Source organism: Micropterus salmoides, unplaced genomic scaffold (assembly GCF_014851395.1).
Source record: "Micropterus salmoides isolate LMB-PRFRI ecotype aquatic unplaced genomic scaffold, ASM1485139v1 Ms_hic_scaffold_17, whole genome shotgun sequence".
Taxonomy (NCBI): Eukaryota; Metazoa; Chordata; class Actinopteri; order Centrarchiformes; family Centrarchidae; genus Micropterus; species Micropterus salmoides.
In genome coordinates this window covers 20,647,042-20,674,786 of record NW_024040817.1, presented here as the reverse complement: position 1 = coordinate 20,674,786, position 27,745 = coordinate 20,647,042, and the positions used below count along the sequence as shown (strand labels likewise).

The window sequence follows — 27,745 nt, the reverse complement described above, 5'->3', positions numbered from 1 at the left end:
TTCGAAAAACGGCCCATGGTGCGTTCAAGGACGCCACGGCCTTTTTCGATTGCAGCCCTTGGAAAAAGTCTAAGCTTTATTATTTATTTAAAAAATAAAATAAAATAAAAAGAAGGGTGACAGAGGGACAGAAGCTGATGCACACCACCAGACCTCCTCCCTCTGTTATGTGTGGATACATAACAGAGGGAGGAGAGAACAGAGAGAGACGGTGGGAGGGCCCGGGTCTTTGATGCACTATTCAAACCACTGGGATAAAAGCCCATGTCCCACGTCGCTCTCCTGGTGGTATGCGAGTGAGACAGTAGTAGGACCTGGGCTTCCTCCTTGCTAGCCGGCTGTTCGGCCCGCGCAACGGGTCGCCTACATCGTCTGGCAGCCGAATGAAGGGCTGCTGCCATGGCGCTGACACAATGCAGCAATGCGAGCTAACTCTGCGTTCCCCATGCACTCACGACAGTATCCACGGGAACACTGCTAGCTCACTGACAGTGTATGTGTGCATTCCTAAAACACACAACCACATTGGCGACATATGCTCAACCGAACCAGCACAGCGTTTAGCTGACTAGCTGCAACGGCGAGTCGAGATAACGCCAATCTAGGTCAGATATAGCCAGAGAGACACAACCAGACAACACGTCTCTTCCAGCGGTGCGGCCTGTGGCACTTTATCACAGTGAACAGCGGCTCATTCTCCCAGCAGTGGAGAGGAGGATGCCTAGTCCTGACACAGCTTCACTCGGCAGCTGTGTTGATATTGACTGCTCCACTGACGACGCGCTCACGGTGACAGTGTTGCACGTTGAGCCATCATTGGAGCAGCGAGCTGTGGTGCGTTCAAAGGCACCAGGGCGCAACCCCACCCCCCCTTGGGCTAAACTTCCAGTTTAGCGGTGGAGAGTGCCAAAGATGCATTGTTCACTTGTACACATTTTCATGCAGAATGGCGACGCCGCTGCATGCTGACAAGCTAGGTGGACAGCATTCTGAGACGAGGCTACTCTCTTCAGTTCTGCTGCATACCACCAGTTTTCCTGGACATTATGGAAGCCAGTCTATCCTCTCAAGAGGAAGTGGACTTCCTGGCCGCCGAGATCCAGCAACTTCTGCTGAAGCAGGCTGTCTTAGGGCATCTCTGCGCATGACATGGACAGAGGTCTTGCACCATGTACTTTTGGTCCCCAAAAAGACGAGAGGCTTCTGAGCCATTCTGGATCTCGGCCATCTGAACCAGCATAATCGACAAGAGGGCATTTCCACATGCTGATGGTCAGGGAAATGCTGGAGCCAGTGCAGCCCGGCAACTGGTTCACCGCCATCGACCTGAAAGATGCCTGTTTCATGTCGAGGTGACACAGTAACAGTAAATTTCTAGGCTTCTCCTCTCAGGGGGTAGCCTACAAATACATTAGGCTCCCCGTCAACTACTCGCTAGCCCCCCCACACACTCAGCAGATGCATCGCACTGCAATCGTTGTGCGAGAAGGGCATGAGGGTTCCTTTCTACTCACGACCTCATGGTCATGGAGAGATTGAAGCCTTGAGTGATCTCCACACAGCCCAGCTGATTTTGCACCTCAACAGCCTGAGGTTGTGATCAATTGGGGAGAGAGCCCCCCCCAGCCGCCGCAGCAAACGGAGTATCTGGGGATTGTGCTCAACTACAACACTCCAAGAGCGTATCTGTGTGCTTCGCTTGGTGGTCCACAGGTTGCAGCAGTTGACAGCTGCGGCAGCGCTGTCAGTGATGCTGCTGTTGGGCCTCAGGGCAGTAGTCCATCAGGTGCTCCCTCTCTGGGCTTGCTGCACATGCAACTGCTACAATGTTGGCTTGCCAGCCTGCATCTGGACCTCAAGAGGCAAAGGTGATGCATGGTGATCCCCGCCTTTCACCTCTAGTGCAGGAGGACCTGCGAATCTGGGGGTCTCTCACTGTTTGGCAGCGTGGGTGCTGCTCGGCAGGGTGTCTTCATCCGTGTCAGTCTTCATAGATGAGTCTCTCACTGGATAGGGAGGGACCTGCCAGGGGAGTGCAGCGAGTGTTGTGGCTCCCCGAGGAGAGCCGAGGGGGCCACACACCACACATCCACAATCCACTCCAGGTTGGGTTTCTAGTGTGGTGGTGCATTTCCTCCAGCGCGTACATCAACAGACAGGGCGAAGTCCAATCCACGGCTCTGTTGGCGCTGGCAGGGAAACTATAGAAGTGGGCATCAGAACACCTGCTGTCTTTGAAAGCCCTCCACGTTCCAGGCTTGGAGAACGGCGGTGGCTGACCTCATGTTGGCCCCCAACCGAGCGGGTGGAGACTACACAACAATGTGGTTCAGCAGATCTGAGCTCAGTTCGGGAGAGCGAAGGTGGTTCTGTTTGCCAACACCCACTGCCCGCTGTCCGCTGTAGTTCTCAATTCAGCCATAGGACAGCCCACCCTTGGGGATGGACGCATTACACACGCGCCATTGCCAGAAGGGCTGCTGTTTGTGTCCCCCCCCACCCCATCTCATCCCTCCAGTTAGGTGAGGTGGGAATGGTCGTTCGTCATTCTGTTAGAAGTGACGCAGCCTACAGCAACAGAGCCCTGGCCTGTACCTATGGTCTGGGGGGCTCTGTCTCAAGGGTGAAGCTTCATATGCACAATGAAGGTGTTGGACCAGCGAGGCTGGAGAGGCAGACTCAGGCTGGTCTAGCCGCTGAGGTCGTTCAGACCATCCAAACGGCGGGCAGTCTCCAGCACGTCTTGCTGTAAGCTAAGTGGTTGTGCTTTCAGAGTTGATGCATTGAGAGGGAGACGGATCTGCCTACCTGTTCGGTGGGATCCGTTTTCTCTTTCCTGCAAGGTCTGATGGAGAAAGGGCACTGCAGCTATCTCTCCTGTCACAGGGGGTTTGGTGACAGAACAGTCTTCACCCACTCCCTCATGATGCGCAGGGTGTGAGAAGACAGCGACCGGTGTCATGTCTCTCAGCACCTCAGTAGGACTTGCTGCTTGTGTTGGTGGCTCTAATATCTGCACCTTATGAGCCTCTGGAGCAGTCCTCATTGAAAATGCTATCTCTTGAACAGACCTGCGCCTTGCTCTCACCCCTGCTAAGAAGGTGAGTCGTTTCACCCCAGCTACATGCTGATTCTTGGTGTCCACAGTGCAGCCAGATTGAGACAACACACCTCCTTTGTTCTTAAGAACATAAGGAGCATGTTCAGGTCCAGGACAATAAATCTGGATGCTTTCTACCCCCATACCCCACTTAGGGTGCAGGGAGGTGAGAGTGCATCTGTTGTGCAGTTCGTCTGTTTCAGTGATAGTGCAGTCAGTAAAAACCCTGTCCAAGAAGAGCCTGGCCAGCTGGCTTTGTGAGTGAATTTTCCAAGCTTGGATACAGGCGGGAACAGACCCACCCTTAGCAGTGTGTGCACACATTCCACTCAGAAGTGTGGAAGTGTCTACGACCCTTTTTCAGCGGGGTGTGTGTCGAAGAGATCTGCACAATGGCATCTTGGCCCTTACTGTGCCCATTTGTGCGTTTCTATCTCTTGGATATGTCGGGCTCCTTCTCGGGATCCAGCTCGCAAATGCGACCTAGGATCTGAAAAGTGAACATACACTGGCAGTGCCTGACGTTCCAGCGAGAAGCCCCTATTGGTCCAGCGACCTTCTCAGGGGTGTCCCACCACTCTGTCACTAGGTGAAGTGGTGGTCAGGTCTTTGGCCGGCCTGTGGCCGACCGGGTTGGTGTGGTGCACTTTGGCTTGTCGCGGCTAGCGCAGACAGTCATCGGGCTCCACCCACTGTACCCAAAGAGTCCAGTAGAGGGCGGAGCCTGTGTGAGATAGAACGAAGGTTACGATATGGTAACCTTAGTTCTATAAGCACAGGCGGAGCCCTCTACCGATGAGCCCTGCTGCTCTGACGCCGTCTGCTGAAGAGGTGGTTGGATGCTGAGGCAGTAGGGACACTGCTATTTATACGTCATATCGGTAGCGACGTCCTATTGGTCGGCTACGTGCAAGATAAAATTTCAGTAGGCAAGTGCGTGCGTGTGATTGGAGGAGGTAGTACCCATAGAGTCCAGTAGAGGGCTCCGCCTGTGCTTATAGAAGAAGGGTTACCATATCGTAACCTTCGCTACCGTCCTAATCAGAAAAATGCAGTCTACGTACGTGAATTTTACACTGTGTGTCTTGGTCTCAAAGGAGGTTTCTGACCTCAAAACAGGATTACTGATAATCATTGTGGCAACAAGGTGGTGTCACCAATGCCCTTCAAAGAACCTGGGCTCAAACACTCTCATACAGCCAGCCCTCAAATTTTACTTCCCACACTGTGGTTTGCTGAGCTGAGATTGGCATTTTCTTCAGTTATGGGTGTTGCCAATACAAGAAAATGACTTGAGAGTATCATGTTCGATCAAGTTTTGATAAACAATGACAATTTTCTTTACAATTTACAACCCTACCTTTGCTGACACATGTTTTGATTCAGATTTTCAAGCTTTTCTAAAAACCTTGCCAAATGGCACATTAACTTTTATCTACCGAAATGGGTTTTAGAGAATCACTCTGACGTAGCAAATAGGCTTAGCTAGGATCAAGATTAAAGCTTTTTTTGGAAAACACCTCCCTGCTTAGGTGCTCATGGGCCATTTTTATTTTTACCAGCGTCATACAGCTTTGGATACCACATCAATGTTACAGGTATAGCCATTTCCACTGAGGCAAGATATAAAAGAAAATGTAGTGAAATACAACCGATAAAAAAATACAACAGTGCTGAGTACATACAAAGACTTTTGGCACAGGGGTAACAGCAGTGCACATAAATAAGCAGCAACCAAGCTACAGATGGTGATTTCTTTCATTTCTTAAAACTTTTTATTTCTTTTGCCTATGTTTTGGCATCACGTATCCACTTTAAGGTATTGCTTCTAACATTTAAGGCATTAAATGGTCTTGCACCCCCATATTTGTCTGATCACCTACCGCCCTGCACAGTCTCTCAGATCAACTGAACTTGGTTTATTGTCCATCCCTCGTTTCCGGTTGTCTACAGTAGATGGAAGGTCATTTAGTGTTAATGCTCCAAAATTATGGAATTCACTGCCCCTTTCACTTCGAAATATTTCATCTGTGGCTACATTCAAGACACAGTTAAAAACATATCTATTTAAGATGTATTTTGTTTAAATGTGACTATATGTATCCTATGTGTTAAGTTGTGTGTTAGTGTGTAAATGTATTGTAAATGTACCATGTAAAGCGACCTTGAGCTCTGGAAAGGCGCTATATAAATAAAACTTCTTCTTCTTCTTCTTCTGTTTTAAATGTTTAAAGAAACCTATACTCACGGTAGATATTTCAGTCCTAAGGCCTTTTCAGAGTACAGTGCTTTTAATATTTGCCAAACCACATTATTGTGATGCATGACAAATTAAGGCTCTCTCTGAGTGTGTGTGTGCGTGTCTTTGTGCATGTGTGTAGCTGGTGAAACTTAATTGGAAAAAGCCCAAGGTAATATAACCACTGATGTCATCTGTATTGGGGCTAAACAAACACATTTTCGCTTCATAGCAAAACCGGGATGACATCACCTGTGTGCGTTTCCTTACCTTGTGTACTGCAGGTCCACTGCTTGGTCCGGGGATAGTGTCAGGTGACTGCTGTTGAAACAAAAATACACAAAAGCCATCAGAGCCAAAACACAATGACACACACACAGTAAATACACTGAACAAACAAGACTGAGATGAGCTAGACCAGTTTTGCCATTCCAAAAGCATTAGTCAGGTTTTGTTTAAACTGACAGCAGTACCCTGTTACTGCAATACACTTGGCCCTTAGAACATGGCCCTCCATTTCTACCCGTAAAGGGTATGACGATAATTTGACCTAAATGGTTTGATACAAATTCACTCAAGCTCTCATCAATACAAAATCAGTGCAATAGTAAACAATCTTAAAATGACATTGATCAGTTCAATTTCTCATCAATAAAATCTGTCCGTGCAAATAAAATTGTCAGTCCAACTTCCCCTATATTACAATGACACCATTATAAAGAGTTAGTTTTAGGGTCTCTTAATGGTTACTATGTAGCCTTTGCCCCGGGTATATCACACTCCACCTCTACTTCCCTTACCAGAAAATAAATTCTTAGTCTTTATGGATTATTATGATGCGAGAGGAGCTAGATGACAGCGTTTGACACTTTGGCAACACAATGATCATAAAATTGATTTAAAAAGTTTTACTGCTCGAGGAGGGTAGTCTGTTTTCCTATTTCACCGCAGTGCAATACATTGTGATGTTTTAATTTAGTACCACCTAGTCTTGGTTGCTCTGCTGCTGAATTAAAAGCTTGCTTCAATTATTTCACAGCCTCATTTATAAAATCAGATAATAATACTTGAGTCTAATAGTTCTTAACAGTTTTTATGAGTCCTTGTGGTTTATAAAAGATAGAACAGAAATATAAAAATATCAAACATTACATTATTATAATTTAATTATGTCATACAAGCTTTAAAAAAAACATTTGTACTGGTCCGATGTGAATTCTTACTGCCAATATATGGCCAATATACAGCATTAATTATATTTTTAAAAAAACATTTCATTACAGTAAGATTCCGGTCCATGCAGGGAAACCTTTACAGGCTCTATAAAAGGTTTTTATTGTTTTATAACACTAAATCACAGTGGTTTGACAAAGCTTTTTGAAGCTGATCAGCACTCTGATGTTAAAGTGAACAATCTCTACAAATGTGTCTAAATTAAGTAAACATAAAGCACAGTGCATAAATATGTACCCCCTTACCAATGACACACCTAGATTACCTTTAGGCAGGGATTTTGTTGAATTGCCTGTGTGTAATCAAGGTGTGACAAGTGATTTTAAATTAAATACACCTGTATCTGCAGGGTCCAATAGCTGGCTAGTCAATTTTTTAGCTAAAACTATACATAACCAAAACAAAGGACGTTTTATTTTTTATTTTTACAGCAGACATTTTCACTTGTCAGGGGGGGTAAAGGCACAGCCGCACAGTTGTTACTCATAACAAGTGTTCTAGAAAGCCATGTATCAGTGACCCATCATGCACCCTGAAACTGAAGCAGCTAAATGGAATTCAGCCTCCATTCATTTTATTATTCACATTTGTTTTTTTCCCTACTGTGATATGTCAAAATGTCTACTCCAATCGTCTGTCTATTCCAAGCAAATCTGTGCCAGCTTTATTGAAAACTACCACTCAGTGGAAGGATTCTGGAGCATTGTCAAGGCACTGAATAGGGAGCAAAGTAAGGTCAATAGTTAGTAATAGCCATCCTCAATAACGGGGTGAGAGGGAAATTTATTAGTCAGGTTTGTTCAGGTATCAGATGAGGTTTGGCTTATGGGGCGATTGTGGCTCAGGAGTTAGGGCGGGTTGCCCGTTTATCAGAAGGTCAGCGGTTCAATCCCCGGCTCTTCCAGGCTGCATGTCGAAGTGTCCTTGGGCAAGATTAAGATATGGAATTACCCCTGGTGGCTGTTAGTTTCTGTTTAAGCACTTAGGCTCACAGTGTGTGAATGTGATGTAGTGTAAAAGCTCTTTGAATGGTCGAAAAGACTAGAAAGGCGCTTGTTCTCTTCCTGTCTGGACTGATAAGAGAGTGTAGATCAGGCATCAGGCTAGCAGATATCTATGTTCTCAGGGAATCTTATATGTTTACAGAATTTACTAACTCCACAGATTACAGTGCAAATCATTGATACTATTCGATTTCAAAGTGACTTAGGTGATGCATTGGAGTCCAAACATCAGGCAGACTGGCTGCTCTGGTTTAGGCCAGATAGCAATGACCTGGTGTGGAAAAACCTACAGACACTAGAGGGAAAAGACAGAAAAATAAATTGGGGACCAAAAGATGGTTTCGTCAGATTTGGTGTTGGCATTGCATGTGTTCGCACGTTGTATGCCAGCACTGCATCTCCTCTGCCAAGTCAAATTAAACATTGCTGTGTAAGTCTTCATTACTTTTCCGAAAAACTTCATCACAACTGACACCTGGCTCATAATATTTCTACAACACTGAGTGAACATGGGCAGTGAGGGAGGCCATCAAGAGGCCTATAGAAACTCTGACAGAGCTACAGGTTTTATGGCTGAGATGGGAGACGCTGAGCAAACAACTCTAAAACAAAGTGGAAGAAGTTTCAACGGTCTGATGAGAACAAAAGCTTTTTGACCATCTTACTAAATACTTGGTCATGGCAGAGGGGATGCATTTCTGCAGCAGTCCTTGAAACACTTTGAAGATAGAAGCTAAAATGAATGCAGCAAAATGCAGAATAATCCTGGAGAGGAACGTGCTGCTGTCTGCAAGAGAACGCTGAATTATTTTTCACCAAGATAACAAGGCCGAGGCAAAATGGGTTTCCTGAAATGTGCTGTTCACCCATGCTCTCCAGGTTGAGCAGATTTGCTGAGAATGGGGGGAAAATGTCAGTTCCAGTTGTATAAAACTGATAAAAATCCACACAGACTTAACTTATAGATTTGTTTTCAACTTGACATTAAAAAGTAATTTCTCTGTTGATCACAAAAATATTAAGATGAAAAGAGGATGAATATACAATACAATATACAACACAGCATCTTTATCGGTGCATATGTGTGAGACAATATCAGATACTGGTATCTGCTTTAAAAATATCTGATAAAAATGCAAAGCGTAGAATTGTATTAGGATGGGGATCATGTTGCCAGCGTTCATTACAGACAGATGAGAATCTCCTGCAATAGGCGTGCAACCATTCTGTGAGCTTAGCCAGTGAAGCAGGATCACTGATAAGAGTTGTAGGGTTGATTCCCTCTGGAAACCTTTACAGAAAACTGAGAATGTGCTACAATCGCCTCTCACTGGCTGACATTAACAAACCACCAGATGATGACGAATAGAAAGATACAGATCAAATAGTGGAACAAATGAAAAGCACCGAAGCACGTTGGAAGATGTATGTAGATGAAGAAATATAAACTGGTTAACCTGCAAGAGGAGAAAGAAGAGAGGGAGGGTGAACAAATCACAACAGTCTATGAATATATGACAGGGAATGTGAGCATGACAAATGGACAGGGAGAGAGAGATGAGGCGGTGAGATCATTTTAATTGTAATTGCAATAGAGAGAAAAAGTGAGCAAGACAAAGACAGAGAGGGAGAGAAATGCATAGCTGTGGCTTTGACTTGCAAGAAATTGAAATAGAGAGATGATTAGAGGGATACAGAGCAGTGTGTGTGATCCTCATTAGAGCGATGATGCTGTGTGGCATGTCACACACTCACGCACAGGAGCAATGGAGTAGGCACACTCGCACACACACATTATCCAAAGCAAGTCTTCATTAAGGAATAGTTTGACATGCTGGAGAATACGCATATTTGCTTTCTTGCTGAGAGTAAGGAGAAAAGAGCGATATCACTCTCCTGTCTGTGCATTAAATTCGAGGCTATTGCAAGTTGCCTTGTTAGCTTAGCTTAGACTTACGACTGGAAACAAGGACAAACAGTTAGCCTGGCTATGTCTAAAAGTAACTAAGTCCGTCTTACAGCAAACCAAAACGTAAAATCAACAATTTGTGGTTTTCCAGAGGGTAAAGTGCCTTAACCGGGTGCAGTGACTTCCTTATCACCATGAGGTTGGCAGGCAACAACGGAGACTCCCGGAAGCCTTTAGACGGAGACAGTATAGCTGTTCAGCCTGTTTCCAGTCTTCATGCTAAGATAAGATCAGCGGCTGCTGGATTAGCCTAACTGTATATTTACCACAGACAGATTTTAAAGTGATATTGACAAGACAAGATTTACTACAATGTCAATGTATTCCTTTAAGACAATGTCCACACGTATCTGGACCCATCCTGTAGGGTTGGGCGATGTTTACAAAATTTCCATCTAACGATGTCTACACTGAAACATCGGGATGGACAATGGCATAACGGTCGTCTTATGTGCATGTGTTCCCTCGCACAGACTTCACTAGGTTAAAAACTTGGTAGCCTATGACGTTACAAGTCACGGAGGATACAGCACAGACCAGGTAAAGCAGCAGTGAACACACGGTGCAGATGTTGGTTTCGGTTCACCTGCTGCCGTGATAACGGATAACATTTATAATAATGTACCTCCATGTGAAAGCAGGTTTTCACATGGAGGTATTATGTGAAAAATTTAGATTTTTTTTGCCAGTGGCGGGGTTTTATAATCACTATACCTGCTCAACCATCGACCATCTGTCAGCCATCGCCGATGGATGATGGCATCGTCTATCGGCCCAACCCTAGCATCCTGCTCTCTGTGACCACCTATACCGTGTTTTAATACAGTCACAATTTAGTTGCTGCCATTTACATACTTTTACGTTTCTATTGTCAGAGAACTGAACAAGCACAAAATAGTGATTTGACCTTTACTCGATGACCAAGCAAACAGTAGCCCCTGCGCTGCTGCACTGAGGAATCGAATCCCTACTTTATAATCATAAAGTAGGCTGACAATTTACTTATAAACACAAGTTAATCCGGCAGTGAAGCATGAGACAACAACACACTTGAGTCCATAAACAGAAAATTTATTTGAAACTATTTTGATAATAGATTATTCAAGCTGAAAGACACATCCTCTGGTTTCTAGTTTCTCAATTATGAGGTTGTCCTGCTTTTCTTTGTTTTATGTGACAGTGAACTAATATCTTTAGGTTTTGGATTGTTGGCAGCACAAGCAATTTGAAGACACCATCTTGGATTTCAGGAAGTTATACAGAGCCATTTTCCGACATTTTAATGGTGAAAATCTGTGAATTAATCGACAAAGAAAATAATCAGTCAGTTGCAGACCTACTGTAATACTGGGAGCACAGCGAAGGCTGGAGGTGACAGAAAGCCCAAAACCACAGCTTTTCCCATTCACAATAAAACACAACGTCCGGAGTTTCAGATTTACCCAGATTGGAAAACATTTTCAAAAGAGCTCCGTTTTTGGTTGTGGAAAAAAAACCATCTCAGTGTGGACGTCCCCCAAGATAGCCGTAACGATGAGAGCTTTTTTTCTGTTTGTATTCTGTGAAGACATGCAGTGTTTGGACTGGGGGTTAAGTAGAGCACACCAGTCAGCCAAGCACACAGACTAAATAAATTGTTTCTGACTCTCTATCCCTGTCTTGCTCAGTCTTTCTCTTCTCTTTTGTCTCGGTCTCTCTCGCTTATCTCTCCATCTCTTTGTCTCCCTATCTGGTGGATACAGATCTTTCAAGAGGTCTTTGTTTCTCCACTGTCATCTCTTCTCACAAACACACTTGAGACACACCAGCAACTAGAGGCGATTCATTCATACAGTATCACACAACGAGAGAAATGTCTGGCCATGTTCCTGTGAGTCTGTCGGTGCCACAGTTTCTCACAAAGACACCCTCCTCCATCACTGGGTGTACAGTCCATTGCTGTCAGTACACCGGAGGCCAGAAGAGAATGACAGAAGAGAAGAGAAGAGAAGACAGGATGAATGAGGAGGAATGAGAGTTATAAAGACAGAGCACATGCTGACACGCTTATCTGTGTGATGACTTCAAAGTGTGTATACAGAGAGAGCGCAGGAGAGAGCGGGGTCATTATCTGCAAGAAATGGATTACTCTCAGATTAGATTGCTGAGCACAGTGAAGAGCTGTAGCACGGTATGCTTGGCAAGCCCCGTCTCACACACACACACACACACACACACACACACTTCACATTCACACTAAGCTCCTGTCGACTCCTCGACAGATTCGTCATACAAGGAATTCAAAATGGAGACATCAAAGCAGCTACAGCTCAATGGACGCACACACACACACACACTATATCTGTGCCAGCCCACGCCTATCTGCCAACACACATAACAACGTATTTGTCGATAGATAATTTCAGGAGTTATCTATCAAACAGAAAATACATCAGCCACAGTTTCGATCAATCTAATAAGTCATTTGTTAAGAAAAAAGTATGAAAATTCACTAGTTCTAGCCTCTCAGATATGAATGTTTGCTGTTTTTTTCAGTCTTCAATCATAGTGAACTGAATTAGGGCTGGGGCGATGTAATCGATTACATAAATACGTCGACTCGCATTACGTGAGTTGAAGCGTCGCTGCACCCGGTGTTAGTCGGATTCCCGGACAAGCTCCCACAACGAAAGACCACGCCTTTGACCGTCTAAAGTTTGGGACTATTTTAGACAGACACTCAACAACGTGGTGCTCGCCCCGTGAGCTTCACTGCAGCACAAATGCTGCCCACCAATACCTGAAGCAGCATGAACACGTGAATCGTATCGAAGTATCCCGGAGCGCTGACGGCAGCACCGCAAATCCTGTTTACTTTCTGTCTCCACACAAGCACTGCGCATTATCAGCAGGATGACATGTAGTCTGTTAAAATGTATTTCTTCATCGCCTTCATGTTAAAAGTAATTTCTGCCCTGCTGTTGTCATGGTAACGTAACGTTACACCATGTGTCATCTAACATTCGGCCGTTTCATATTAACAGCTGAATCTAAGATTACATACAATCAGTGACTGTCTGTGGTATGTAATGGTTTCAGTTGTTTTCTTTGCCCCACACTGATACAGAAATACTTTTGATTATCATACTGCATATTACTCAATACTGAAATAAATCCATGTCAGAAACATTATTATCACAACACATCAGTGACGTGGAAATTTGATTCATTTTAAGATCGGTTGTCATTATTCTAATGTGATTCATCTGGATGATTGAATAAAATATTGATTTATTGTTTAGACATGTTTTTGATATTTATTTTGGATAAATTGGTATGTTAATAGGCAACTTTTTTTTCTTTAGAATATACAAAATTAGTCTTAGATTAATCGACTTGAAAAGTAATCGATATGTACAGCCCTAAACTGAATATCTTGCGATTTGGTGCAAGCAAATTTACATTTTGATCAGTATTTTTCACTTTATTCTCACATTTTATATTTCAAACTTTCATTTCATTAATTGAGACGGTCATGATTTTAGAAAGGTTGTCTTTGAAAATAGATGTATCCCAATATTTGAATTCTTCCGCTTAAGGTTCTTTTGAGACAAGCGTTCACCACCTGTGTGAAAATGTTCTCTCTCTCTCTCTCTCCACCCCTCACTTGCCCTTTCATCTTTCTAATCTCAATGTATGATGCAGTTATGATTATATATATATATATTTTGCTGGCAGACATAAAAACACATCACAAGCCACTGTTTTCAAATGCAGAAATGAGATCATCTTCTGATGAATGTCATCAACTTTCCTCCAAGAGAGTGATCATGAATTCTGAAAGCTTCCAATAGGACTGTGATAATCTCATTTTACAGCCATAACGATTTGTCTTGAGCAGCAAACTGTACATTTATACACAGTGTTTGGAAGGGAAAGAATTGTAAGTCTATGTTTGTGTTCAAGTTTTAATCCACAAGAAGGTTTGACTCCACAGTTAGTCTATTTTTCCTAAAAAAAATGTCTCATTTAAAAATGAAAAAATCTGGTATAAAATTTGGTACGGTATGGGGGAAGCAATATAATTTCAAGTATGGACATATATCCATTAGAAGAAGACAGAAAGACTAATGATCTGCAACCCCAAACAAAAGTGGGATTGCACCATAATCCAGTAGTTTCCGATTCTTTCTTAAAACAATGCTACTGTATATTTCCACCTCCTCTCCCTTCAACGTGCATCGTTTTCTTTGCTTGCACTAACAATGCAGACACACTGAATGGCAACTGCGACAACACATACTCACATGCAGAACATGCACATATTATAATGTGTATGTCTAACTTTTGTTTTGGAGATTCCTTGTGGTTTTCATGTTCTTGCTTTTTTTTTTTTGATTGCCTAAGGAAACCCTTCAGTAATCCCAGTGTACTTGTACTAGTGTGCCTGTGCAAATTGCAAATAACGTCTCCACACCTATTTATCTGCAAATTACCATTACAACAAATTCTATATTACGACATTATCAAACGTTGACACACACAGAGCTAGGGTCGACAAGGCCTTATAACTCAGCTGTTTTCTGATGACTTTTACCAGCGTTCTTTGAAGAAAGTTTCATGTCCCACAATGCCACACGCACTGGTTCTTCCTCTATTTTGGTGTCAGCAATGAAATCCAACCAAAACTAACAGTCCACAGTAAAACTGTTTGCACCGACTTGGTGATTGAGAGTATTGATAATAGTACCCATCAGTTTGACCTGTCAGCATCTGTCTTTCAAGTCCAGATAGCGGTGCTGCTGGCCAGCTAAAGTAACGGCAGCCTGAGCCTGTGGCTTCCTCTGACACATTTCCTCACCAGTGGGTTCATGCACGTATGTTTTCTCTGACAGCATAAAATGTCAAGTCCATTGCACATATGTATTGTTGAGTGACTTTAGCTTTCTAACATGTGGCTCCCAAGTCTGACAATTGACTGAGCTGTGGTCAACTCTTTAGAGGAGGAGAAAAGAAAACTAGCCAAGTTTTCCCTGTTTACCTTATACAGCGTGACTTCTGCACAGAGCACCCTGGCAAATGTAGCGATAGCTGCAAATAGGGATGAAACGATTACCGGTTTAGCGGTAAGCCATGGTAAAATTCCCGATGGTTATTATTACCGTACATATTTAAATTACCATGAAAACCGGGTACGGTTAACCGCGCTATTATAATCTCACGGCAAACACTGTCCAGCGTCTCCCAGAAGCAGGCGCGCATGCGCAGAATGCAATGTGGGTTTGTTTGGGTCAATGACAACACGACGGAGATTTTTCAGCCAGTCTAAAGTCCGGTCGTATTTTAGTTTTTATGACAGTGCTGAGGGAAACTTGATAGAAGAAAATAACCTCATAGTGAACGCAGGGTGAGTTAACTTTTAGCTTTGGTTTGTCTCTCTGACTTGCTAACAGCGTGTAAACTGAAGCTCTCAGTGTTGATGCTCTTGTAAAAACGCTACACATTGTTCTATTGCTGTGTGCGTTGTGTGTCGGCAGAGTCTATTCGTCCACTGCACGTGATAACATGTTACGCAGTTTAGTCAACCAACCAGCATATCTAGAAATGCTGCAGACTCCTCTGTATTTATTTCAGGTTTTGGGCTCATTACAGTTACTATCACTGTCTTCTAAAGACTTATTTGTTTTCATGTAATTGTCCACAGGATCATGGTATTACCTATATAATATAAAAAATAAAATCTTGATAATGCATACTTAGATTTTCATTTGTTTACAAAAGTTATTTGCAGTTATTTTTTATGCAAACAAAATGGCAATTGTATTTGTAGTTTTCAGTATAAAACTTGTTGAAATGGTTTCAGTGTGTGTATCAGTACATTTTAATATTTTTTGGCACATTTTTACAATACCAATAATACTGATAACCGTGATAATTTTGGTCACTATAATCGTGATATGAAATTTTCATACCGTTTCATCCCTAGGTGCAAAGTGAGTAAAGTGTTCCTTTGAGCAAATCTCTCTGCTCCTGTTATATTATAGCTAATAAAGGACTGATAACTGAATACCAGAGCAAGTCACAACAGAGAAATAATGTAAAATAGGATTGTTAAAGGTGAGGCTGCTGCAGGTTGGAACCAAAGGCGACAGATGGCTCTGTGCAGTTTCAATTCACTTCATAAGCTGTGAGCAAACATCAAAGAAGCACATGAGGTAATGTGAAAATGCCTATGTCAGATGTTTTGCTGATTTTTTTTCAGGCCCCAATTTTTAGAACAAACTACAATTACTGCCTCGTGATTGTTTGCCTTCGCCAACCAGCCAAGTCGCACTTGACATACATTTCTGTCCAAACTCATAATATATGTAATGAGTTATCCAATAAGACGTCTGTGTGAAATTTTGTCATAATTAGCGTATGAATTCTAGAGTGATGGCCAAATATGTGTTTTGTGAGGTCACAGTGACCTTGACCTTTGACCACCAAAATATAAGTTCACTCGAGTCCAAGGCGACGTTTGTGCCAAAGAAACTCCCTCAAGGCATTCTCGAGATATCGCGTTCACAAGAATAAAACGGACGGACAACCCGAAAACATAACGGTCGACAGAAAGACAACAAAAGAAAGTTACAAGGTGATGCTGTCATTTGATACCATGGCACCATTATCTTTTTTACAATTTCATTTCCATTTTTTGTGTGCTATTGTAGTGCAGAGCAAAAACAATCCACAGCAGTTCCTCTCTCACATCTTTTTGGAGATTGTGCATATACAAACAAGTGTGAGTCTGTTTGAGTGTGTATGTGTGTGTGTGTCAGGTGAAGTACAGCCAACTGACAGTGTCTAGAGAGAACCAGTCTGCACAGAACAGCCATACCTTTACACTACTTAACCACGCCTCATCACTCTCACCCACACATGCACGCACACACAAAGTTAGATGAAGACATTTACTCTTCATCTACTCAGTATTCCCTTCTTTCCTTGCCTTCAAGCTCAATCACAGGCACAGAACATTAACACAAAGATGATGCGGTACGTGCCACAGTTAAATGCCTGAAACACAGTCTGCTATTCAAGTAATCCATTCATTCACCCATGCATTCTTTATGGTTCCATTATACTGTTGCATATTCTCTTCTGAGATAAATAACAGGATTTACTATCACTGATTTGTTACTACAAGAGAATTTTATCGGATCAGTCAGACAGGTAACGGGAACACTAAGCAGCCTCAAAATATAAGTCTTTTAAACATCAATTAAAATGACAAGACGTAATATGACAAACTGTTCATCTCCTTTATCCAAAGTGCATATTCGCAGAACATATCTTTTGGCACCAGTGGGACTGGAAGTCCTGGCACTCCTGGCTGCCGCCGATGATGAAGACGAGTGGAGCTGACACTGAGCAGATATTTGGCTTGTCAGGTGTGTTCGTTCCACACCAGGGCACACAGAGTCACACTCATTTACCGCTTAGTAGACCAATCATCAGAAACCAGAACTGATAACCCAAGAGGTGCATTTTAGATGTCAGATCTACATCTGGGATGGTTATAATACAGATAAAAGAGAGATGTGTTTATTTACTACAGAAAAGAGCTATAACAATTAGTCGACTGAATATTAATCTGCAACAATTTTGATAATCGATTTGCTGTTTAAGACGTTTAATCAAACAAAAATGTCAAATAATCAAACAAAAATGTCAAATATGTCTGGTTTTTTGTCTTACATATCATTCTAAACATAATAGGCTATTTGAGTTGTGGATAGCTGGATGGAAGAAACTATAATACATTTGAATACATCACCTTAAGCTTTTAAACAATTACTGAGTTAATTCAACAAACTAGCCTACAGGATAATCAATAATGAAAAAAACATTTGTTGTGTAGGTGCACAGAGCTTTTTGTATATAAATATATATAAAAGTGTGTATTTTGTATTGTAAGTGCTGTGTGTAGTGAATCTGTTGGGGGTGGTAGTGTTGCCTTGACTACGGAGTGTGAAGGTATGATCTCCAACAGCAATTGGTTTTTATGGATGTAGCGCACGCGCGCGCGCGCACACACACACACACACACACACAGCCTCTGCGACAGTAATGCATGTAACAAAATGAAAACACCTGAATCGTGACGGGGTTACGAAACAGCCTCACAGCACATAGCGGTGTCGGGGGGTAAAAAACATGGGATTGAAAAGATAAAAAGCGTCAGGCGCTGCTAAAACATTAAACACGGAAGGACGGACAGTCAGCCAGCGCTCGGTTTGAAGTACTCACGCTCTTCTTCCGCAGGTGCAGCCCGTGCTTGAGTAGCCCTGGCAGATCCCGGATTTTGTGTTTGAGCTGAGCCTGGTCCCGTGCGCTCCGGTTCCAACGCAAGCCCGCGAGCAAGCCGTCCTCTGCGGGCTCAGAGTCCTCCATGGTTCCTTTCCTTTCTCCTGTCAGTCCTCGAGCTGCAGCCTGTCTCCGCTCCGGGTGTCTACTGTATCCTCACGAGGCGCACCGCCGCCCGCTCCCGTTCGCCATTTCCCCCCCCTGCCTCGCGCTCACACTCAGCGACCTGCATCTGCAGCCAAACCGCGCGCAGCTACGACCTACTGAATGGATTCCGCAGCACGCGACGCTGCTGCTCCACCCAATGGCTCGCGCGTCCTACTCCTCAGTACTAGTAGGTTGGTTTGTGTTTGTGCGTGGAGGAGGAGGAGAGGGGGGTGTCACAGGTGCATAGAAACATTGCATCTGAGCAGTCTGATAAAGTAAAGGAGCGAGGAAAATTTAAAGCCATCATATTTTAACTGTTGCACCGGTGCAGCTGACATTACAGTATCATTTTAGGCATATGTTGTAAATGTAATCCAAAAGTCAGGGGGAGGGGGAAAGGAAGCAGAAGGCACTCTGTGGGGCTACGTCACCACATTACCTGGCTCAAATTTCCATAGGTAAACAAAGAGCAGCCACACAGTGTACATCTCTTTGTGGGAGGAAGTAGGACTGCGTGAGACATGGCAGCTAATTTTTCAGGTATGGAGCTTTTGTCTGTGAACATGCGGGAATGAAGCCTGGAGCTTGGCATTCCGGTTTAACCTGAGGCGGAAAGCAGGTGAGCTGAAACATGAGAGGGTCACAACCCCCTCCATGCTGCAGGTTGTTGAAGGTGAGACACCATGTCTCTTAAGTGCTTCACCTACCCTATACATTTTCATAATGCTAATAGTCACCATCAGATGGTACTTCTAAAGTCTTCCCTCTTCCTAGATGTGTTTGCATAACATGCTGGTTAGATTGAAGTTAAACTCGCCCCAGCGTGTGCCTCCTATTAACGAGAGCCTGATGGAAAAATCAGCAGGGCAATATCATCACAGATATTTGGCACCTGGTGCGCAAGAGGGAGCAGTGAGTTGGAAAGTGATGATATCTAAGGGGAAGCCTGTTCTCATGCCTCTGATAGGCTGCACCACTTGTGGATTTTAAAACTTATTTGCAGTTAAAGTCTTAATTAATGAACATAATGAAGGACTCAGAATGAATCCCTGATTATGCCGTTACGTTTGTCCAGCAGAGAGGACCGATGGGGGGGGGGGGACTTTTACTCCTGGAACAGTTTCCAAAGAGTTCATGAATAGAATAGTTGAGCTTGAATGCACCACAAATCCAGCTACTGCCCATGATGGGAAGTTGTGACATTGGTCCCTCGAACTAATCATGGGGGTAAGCAAGAGTTCGAACACTGAAGCCGACCAAAGGCAGGGTTGTGACCTTTTGGGCATTTTTGGGCCTACATGGAACCCTCCATGCAGACCCAAAAATAACGTCACAAACCTGCAACATCGCACATGTCTCACCTGAGAGATGTAACCACATTGTGAGAAGTTCCCGGGGAATCTACAAAATCTATTCGGCCATCAGTGACACTATGTTGGAGTTTGGCTAGTGAGCCTTGTAGGTGGACTAATTAAACAGAGTCACAATCCAAGACAGACAAACACACTGAGCCAGAAGTCTTTTTGTTGGTGCAGTATGGTGTAGCCATGCAGCTACCAGAACTACAGTGTTTCTGCCGTTGCTCTACATCATTAAATTGCTCTGCGTCATATACTGCGCAATCATGCGCAGTAGACCCTGTTGCCAATAGGAAGTAGCCATGTAGTAGTACTAAATAGGACTAAAATGGGCTTCACTGTTCTGTATTTAAACCCGCGGAGTGGCTTCGTCCATCAATTATCCTGTCTATGGAACAGGTCCCTAAAGTAGAGTTTCTGTGTCAGTGTTGTCATCTCTAGGGGCTACAGGTATGCTGGAAGCTGCAGTGATGTAGCTCTCTGATGCATCTGACGCAGAAAACTATCACTATCGATGTACACACAATCGTGTTGAAGTCATAGAAATCCCGCTTTCTGTGTCAGGCTGAGCTCAAACGCACATAAAACAAAGTCAGTGGTCAGCAAAGCAGAGAGGCTGCTGTGGAGTGAAGTCAAGCAGGTGAAATTAAGATAATTCCAAGATTAATCAAGTTGATGACAACTACGCTCGTTACTGTAAGTGCAAAAAACCTTCACGAAAAAAGCCAATACCTAATCAACACACTAGCGTATAGTATTTATAGTATACTGCTGCTGTAAATTGCTGCTCTAGAACCACATTAAGTTATCGTTAAAATAATAAAATATTATATTTCAAACCTGTTCTGAATGTATAATTTTTTTTAAATAATGTTTTTAAAGAGCACTTTTAGTTATGAAAAAGAACCAATAAGATTACTGATAAAGAACCAAAACGATTAAAGTTAGTAGTATTGCAATAATCCTTATGATGCCAATCCCATAACATGAGTTTAACACTACAGTTTATCAAAAAACACACGTTTTATTGGGGACCCACTTAATTTCCCTGGGACTCCCTCAAATGACCACCTGTGGGTCCCGGGGACTCACTACATTGAAAACCTATTAACATCACCGAAGCTGTCGAGAAAGTCATCAAACCGATGGTGGTGGTTTGCTTTCTAATTTCCTCAAACATTGGTGAGGTCTTTCACATATCTATTCAGTTAATGTAATGCTAATCTTGATTATTTACCATTTGTGTGTTTATTGTTGTTGGAGAGGAGAGGAGAGCAGGAGAAGAGAGGAGGAAACATGAGAACAATAGTAGAACCTGTTGAACAAGCAGTGTCATCAAGTCTGTCGTCAAGAAAATCAAGGGGAAATTATCAGTAGATTTTGACAATCTCTGTAATCTTAAGTAATTTTAGTAAGAGATTGTATGTAGAATGTTTATAAAAAATCTGTGAATGTAAAAACATCTTTACTGATTATCCTAGTATTCCAGTTAAGATGGGTGCACTTCCCCGGCATTATAATAAGAAGCTTTTATTCTTAAGAGAAATTCATTGTATGGCTTGAAAAAGAACTCAGCCCTCTTGGGAAGCTGGTGAAAGTGCATTCAGTTTGATTAAATATTTCAAGTGAATGTGATCTGAAAGAGAATTAATTTGAATTCAGTAGATCCAAGAGGATCAGAGCCTGATACCCCAGAAGACATAAATCTAAATAGAGTTCAGCTTGAGTGCAGTGGGTTCAGTTGTATAACTCAGATGTCGAGTCTGCTTTCCTGATAGGACTTGTAATCTGGGATAATTGGCCCCTTTCAGGGACTCAGATTATACCAACACCATCGCTGTCAGAGGTAATAGGCCAGCATACATACTGCTTGACAGCTGAATAACACACGCGCACAAGGAAAGACTTGTTTGGATCCAAAGCTAGCTGTAACATTTCATCTATTAACATGTTAAACTACAGTTTGGTGTGGAATCCAGACTCAGATGGTAAGTAACAGTGATGTGCTCATAATACTTAACACAGACATGCAATTATGACTTCTTTTTTCCACAGTCTCCCTTGCTCTCCATACTTGGGTTGTCAGTGTCACCTTTCCTATGGCAATACTGACATTACACACTAACAAAATCTGAAAGTCCATTCAGGATAAAGATAAAGATGCACCAACTGATGAAAAACTGATTTAAATGAGGGTGACACAATGCTTACCGAGACTAACGGTAGTGTAGTCACGACAGTAGTCGACGACAGCGAGAACATGCAGACATAAGCATGGTAAGTTTTTGTCTACTTTGTTTTAAAATCCTTCCTGTTAAGTAGGGATGGGGATCGAGACCCGAAAATCAATAAGGTTCGAGCTTATCGATACTGCTATCGTGATTTACTGTTCCTATGATGTAACGTACATGTCTCGAGCGTTAATTCAGTTTTATTTTGCAACGAAATGGATAAGAAAATCAAAAGGCTGCAGTCTCTTCCTGCTCTCTGTCGGCTGCACACACACACACACACACACACACACACACAGGCAGCAGAGCGAGAGGCTGCAAGTAAAAAGACATTAGTTTATCAATACACCTGTCTGTAAGGTAACGTTAAACATGTAGAAATGGTTAATTTAATCATCTCTGTCCTCAGTATCTCATCCTGTATGTTTTATACAAAAACAGCAAACGCTAGCTTGGCATTAACCAAATGTTAAAAACAAGCTACATAGAAAGCTCTCTGTCTGGAGCACAGACTGGTCTGTAGTCTTAAAAACTCAGCTGCTGGCTGAGACAAACCAGCCGCTCCTCCTCCTACCTGGTAACTTTACCTGCAACCAGTGAGAGAGGAAGAGGGACTGATACAGACTGATGTTCGTCACTCACTACTTGTGATGTCTGATAAAGTTATTGATTTACTTTGCTGTTGTAAACATTAATGTTGCTGCTCTAGAAACAACATTTAGCTGTATTTAAAATATTAAATTAATAACAACAACCAGGCTGTTAATATGTACACTTCAATATATGTTTATTTATCTCAAGTGATATGTCATGTCAATATATAACATTATTGCACATTGAATATTTTCCTCATACCATGCAGGCCTACCTTATGTTCGTTGGGTCTGGTCTTACCAAATAACCATCACTAAATAATAGTAAAGTATCGATAGTGGTATCAATAAAGAATCAGATCGTTAAGCAGTCTCAATAAGGGTATCAATATCAATAAAAATTAACGATACTCATCCCTAATGTTAAGAATGCGCAGCAGAGGCTAAGACAAAAAAATGCTTGTGGAACAGCCAGAACTGCTTTAACTGTTTTAAAAATTGTTTGTTCATTTAGGACCCCATCACTCATAGTAAGAAGCTGATTGATTTTGTAGTATTGATTTCATTCACGATTTAATACAGTTAGGTTGACGTCTGTATATTAAGGTTGTACACAAGCATGTAGTCCAAAAAAATGTAAATCAGCCTTGACGTCAGTTTGTTAAACTATTTCTCTGTGGAAATAACAAAGAATGCGTGTTTTGAATGGAAGGCTTTCTTATATTTGTGTTTGAGAGAAATTGGCCTTGTGTGCCATAATCAACAAAACAAGTGCTAAAGGAAAGCTAAGCACAATTACTGGGAACCCAAGGGATCATCGTTCAGATAGCTGCCCTCTGAGATTTGGTGGACAGCGCCAAAGGAAACTACAATCAGCTGTGAGGACGAGATATTACTGTTGAGGGTAATACTGCCAAAGATGCCACTGAAGATTTTGCACGCACTAAAATAAACAAAGCCATTGGACAAGACTGAGGAGAAATAATCAGCATTGTGTCTCAAAGGATTCAGTTTGGAGTTAGCATGCGGCACATGACTAGTAATTCATTAGCTCAACAATAAATCTGAAGAAAAAAAAGAAGCAAAATTTGTATTTAGACTCATAGCACCAGCAGCCGCCTGAAAGTGAAAGGGGGAAATAAGGAAAACACTCAGTGTTTGCTGAATTGCTGAAGAAGCAAAAGAAGAGAAGGGGACTTTGGGCTTAGAGGATGATGAAATATGCTGCTCTGCGGTCCCTGGGGACTACTGAGGCCAGCCGCTGATACACATGCACACACAGTCACATATGCATGCACAGCAAAATCAAATAAACCTGATAGTACAGCATTTGAATGAATGAGCCCTACATAGTAGTGCACATACAGTGCTATACAGTACATCAGGGTGACATGATGATGCACAGGGAGAAGAATGGATTATAGGGGGGGGGGGAGTGGAGTAAAGGAAGAGATGGGGAAAGAAAGAGCGAGAGGAATAGGAGGGCCAAAGCAGGAGGAGAGAGAAAGCGAGAGATAGTAAACCAATTACCATAGGACTCGAGAAAGCCTTTCATCCCAAAACTGTCACCACACACGGAAATAAACACACTTCTATCTTTTTTTCGTCTGCCTCTCTCCTGCATACAAATACAGTATCCACACATACATGGTCGGACATCTCTCTTTATCGCTCACTCACACACATATTCAGAGCTCTCTTCAAACAAATGCACTCTTGATTAAATATTGAGGAGTGCCTGTGGCGAACTGAGCGGAGATACAATTTCTCTTGTCTCTTATGGAGCTCTCTGTCTATGGAAGAAGGAGGAAGAAGTGCCAAAGGAAGGGAGAGAGAGAGAAGAAGAGGCAAGAACACAGTGGACTGAGAAAAAGGCACAAAGGGAAGTGAAGGATGGCAGGAGGGATGGGAAATGGGTGAGAAACCAGCTGGCTAGTGATGAAAAGACAGGAAAGAAGAAACTGATAGAAAAACAAGAAGACCGAGCACAATCTGAAGGGAAAGAAAAGTGAGGGCTGCCATATTAAAATGAACTAGAAGCTATAACACAATATGACAGATAAGGTCATATATAAAAGAACAGAAGCAGGGCTCACACCATGAAAGAGCCGATACCGTTCTGTGCACTTTTAAGTAACGGCAATGACCTTTAGTTACAGAAATAATTTTTTAGCCATGCTAGTTAGCTGGTTGGTCCACCAATTTGGTCCAGACTGAAATATGATTTACTATGTTTTTTATGTGTCCCCCTCAGGGTGAATTGTAGTAACTTTGGGGATCCCCTGACTTTTCATCAGGTGCCATCATCGGGTTGAAATTTGTCCATCAATAGCTGTAAACTGCAATTTTATATAATCGCTAACATCCTTTTGTCCAATCTGTATTCACGTATTAAAAATATGTAAACACAATTAGCTTACATCTGTCTGTTCAGGACCATACCATTAACACAAGTCATGTTGTTTCTACAGAGCCACAGCTAATTCCATTCTCAATCATAGACATAGCCAGGTGTTGAAGTTCTTTCAATTACATACACAATGCAGTGAAAAGGGACTTGAGTTTATCCGATGTGGATGCAGAACAACACAGAAGAGGAGCGAAAGTAAGATGAATGTCCAGACAAGGGAGAGCAATAGTTGGGCCAGGTAGAAGATTAGCTGAACCAGGGAGAGGAGTAAGTTGGACCATGACCAAGAAGAAGGATAGGTACCGGCGAGAGGAGTAATAATGTGTGGTGGTGTTCAAGGGAGAGCTGTTGTCACTGGTGAAAGAGCAACCATCATAGAGAATGTGATAAACCATGGTATATTACTGGGAGAGTCTGGTGAAAGAGTCCAGCCTAATCTCAGACAGATGTGTCTTTATCCGGAATTTCCAACAAACCAACAGGTAAGCAATGCATTTCACAAGGGCTTCCTCTATCATTAAAGAAATGTTGCTATCTGTCACAGTAACTGTAGGCCCAATGTAAAACCAGTATGTTGTGTTTTTGTTCCTCTGGGACGTAGCTTCTTCCTACCTCTGGGTCTTCCCCCAGGGAAAACTCTTCAGTGAAGACCAAGAGCATGCCACTGTAGGATTGGTCATTGCTGATAATGCAATAAAACCGAGAAACATTTAGACCAGAATCAGGACAACCTTGTATTTCACAATGTGGAAAGCAGTTGTTGAATGAAACAGTTGTAAGCTACACAGTTCCTTATAAAAAGGAACAGTTAAGGGGTCAAGAAAATCAGGCACAAATACGTCCAGGTATGTTATCTATCTGATGTCTTGTTCTAAAGTGAGTTTTATAATTTGTTGCTCTACATGCAGAGATGGGGACACGAGTTTGAGACTCGGACTCAAGTCTGACTTAAGTCTCACACACAGTGACTTCAGACTTGTCTTCAAAAGAATTCAGACTTGACTCGGACTCGAGGTCTCGGACATTGAGGACTCTGGATTTTATTTCAAGACCAATCAAGACCATAACTTTGGGAATATAAATAAATTGCTTCTGCATTGTCTGAATTATTTGGTAACATCCCAACTTTGATTGGATGTAAAACATATTTCTTCAAATGCAACCAATAACCCTAATAAAAATGTGATGTTGCCATTAATGACAGCCACCCCTACACACGAAGGTAAGCATGGAAAAGGAGTGTTGAATAAAGATACTTATGTTGATTTCAGCTCTTAGTGTTTGAACGTGGGTGTTTTAATGGGAATGTGGATCTTTCAGATCAATTTGAGAAATACCTATGATCTCGTTCCACATTTTATTGTGTGTCATGTCATGTGGTGAACTGGTCTTGGTCTTCACTTGGTCTCCCTCGGTCTTGGTCTTGACTTGGTCTCGCTTTGGGTGGTCTTGACTACAACACTACCTATAACCTACCTAGGTAACACATACTATGTATCTGCTGCACGTGGCCACACGTGAGAGAGGACAACAAACACTGGCAGCTGCTGAGCCATTCATCATAACCTTTGGCTTTAAAACTTCATACAACAAGGCCAAAAGAAGGGCTGAACGCAAATTAAGTTAACGTTACACTGGGTTTGAGAGCCTGCGGTTGGTGTTGACTTACAGTAAGCTGTCATAAGTTGCATTGCACATTACATGGTTGTGGTCTGAAAAACTGGTTACAGTTACAGAATTCCTTATAGCTATGCAGTTTTATAAGCAGCCTGGTTTGAACTCAGCAGGTGATACAACAACATTATAACAACGAGCAACTTGAGACTTTACTTGGACTCAAACTCAGTGACTTGAGACTTGACTTGGACTCTAGCTCAGGGACTTGAAACTTGACTTGGACTCTAGCTCAAAGACTTGTGAGCATCTCTGTCTACATAAACATGAGTTAAAGTACTGATGCTTTGTTGGATTTCTCTCAGAGAGTCATGAAGTTTGGGGCTAATTAAACCCCACATGGAAATATGTATGTAGATGAGGCAGGGTTTAACCAGGCAAAAAAGCCAGAGTGGTCCCTACAACACTGAGCGACTCCTTTAGTTTTTAGATGACCACCACTAACGACTGACGACTAATGAGAGTCGTTGGTGGTTGTAGGTTGGAGGAAACATGAGGACATTTGTGATTGCATGGGACAATGTAACATTTCACCGTGCACATGCAATCACAAACTGGTTTACGGCCATCCAAGAATGGTTTCCCTTTTCCTTCCCCCTTACTCTTGTGGTATTTACCTTGTTTTTGCCTACTAAAACACCTTCACCCATATACATTCATGCAACCATCATCCTGCACAGACACTACTGAAAACCACAGATTACATACCTTGAGGAATATTTTTCTTCCTGGAGGTGGAAAGTGTATGATCATCAGTCACATGACCAGATGTCTTTACTGGATGCAATGGTTGCCGGCTGCAAGAGACGACATTAGATGGGATGTGGATGAAAACATGTGACTAAATGCTGAAGATTGCATGGATTAGAACGGGACTGTGTATTTTTGTTTCTTTCCCTTCTGTGCCTTTTTTTGTTTCAATGTAATTGTGTATTTAACAGTAATTTTACACATCTTGCACCAAAAGCCACATAGGTTAGATTATTTTCGATCAATTTCATGTTGCTACTAAAGCTTTTACTTCTGCAATTCTGTCTCTTACATTTTTTTCCTACTGTACATTCTGTAAAGTCAAGATGACTCATTCACTTTTTCATAGTTTGCTGCCAAAAATGCACACATTCGACCCTCAAGCCAAATATTTAGGGTGGTTTACAGTAAAAGGAAACAATTACATTGGTATTTAATGGAGAAAATATGGTTTTGGGCAGAAAATGTGCTACTTGGCTGAAGAAGGATCTTAAGTAAAGGTAAACGCTTGTTAGCAATTGAAAAAAACTGTAAATGACATTCCCATCTGCCTCAGCTGTACGTTGTGTTCAATGCTAATTAGCAAACATAGATGGTGAACATTTCTAGCTTTATACCTTCTGAGCATCAAAATGTTAGCACTGTGATTGTGTTAGCACTCTAACTCTAGCATCTAGCTCAAAGCACCACTGTAATGCCTCACAGAGAC

At 42.4% G+C, this 27,745-nt stretch overlaps 1 protein-coding gene across 3 annotated transcripts in view; it reads right to left on the bottom strand.

The window, feature by feature from the left end:
- rapgef5a (Rap guanine nucleotide exchange factor (GEF) 5a) overlaps nt 1-18,174 on the bottom strand; it is a 62,385-nt gene extending 44,211 nt beyond the window's left edge. For 2 of the 3 annotated variants that reach the window (XM_038724733.1, XM_038724734.1), the window contains exons 1-2: nt 17,817-18,174; nt 5,610-5,660 (exon numbers count right to left, since the gene is read on the bottom strand). In XM_038724733.1, coding sequence (XP_038580661.1) covers nt 5,610-5,660; nt 17,817-17,960 — 195 coding nt within the window. In that variant the 5' untranslated portion in view covers nt 17,961-18,174. The remainder of the gene's footprint in view (nt 1-5,609; nt 5,661-17,816) is intronic. The other variant, XM_038724735.1, reaches the window with a different exon arrangement.
- Nucleotides 18,175-27,745: the final 9,571 nt, after the last annotated feature.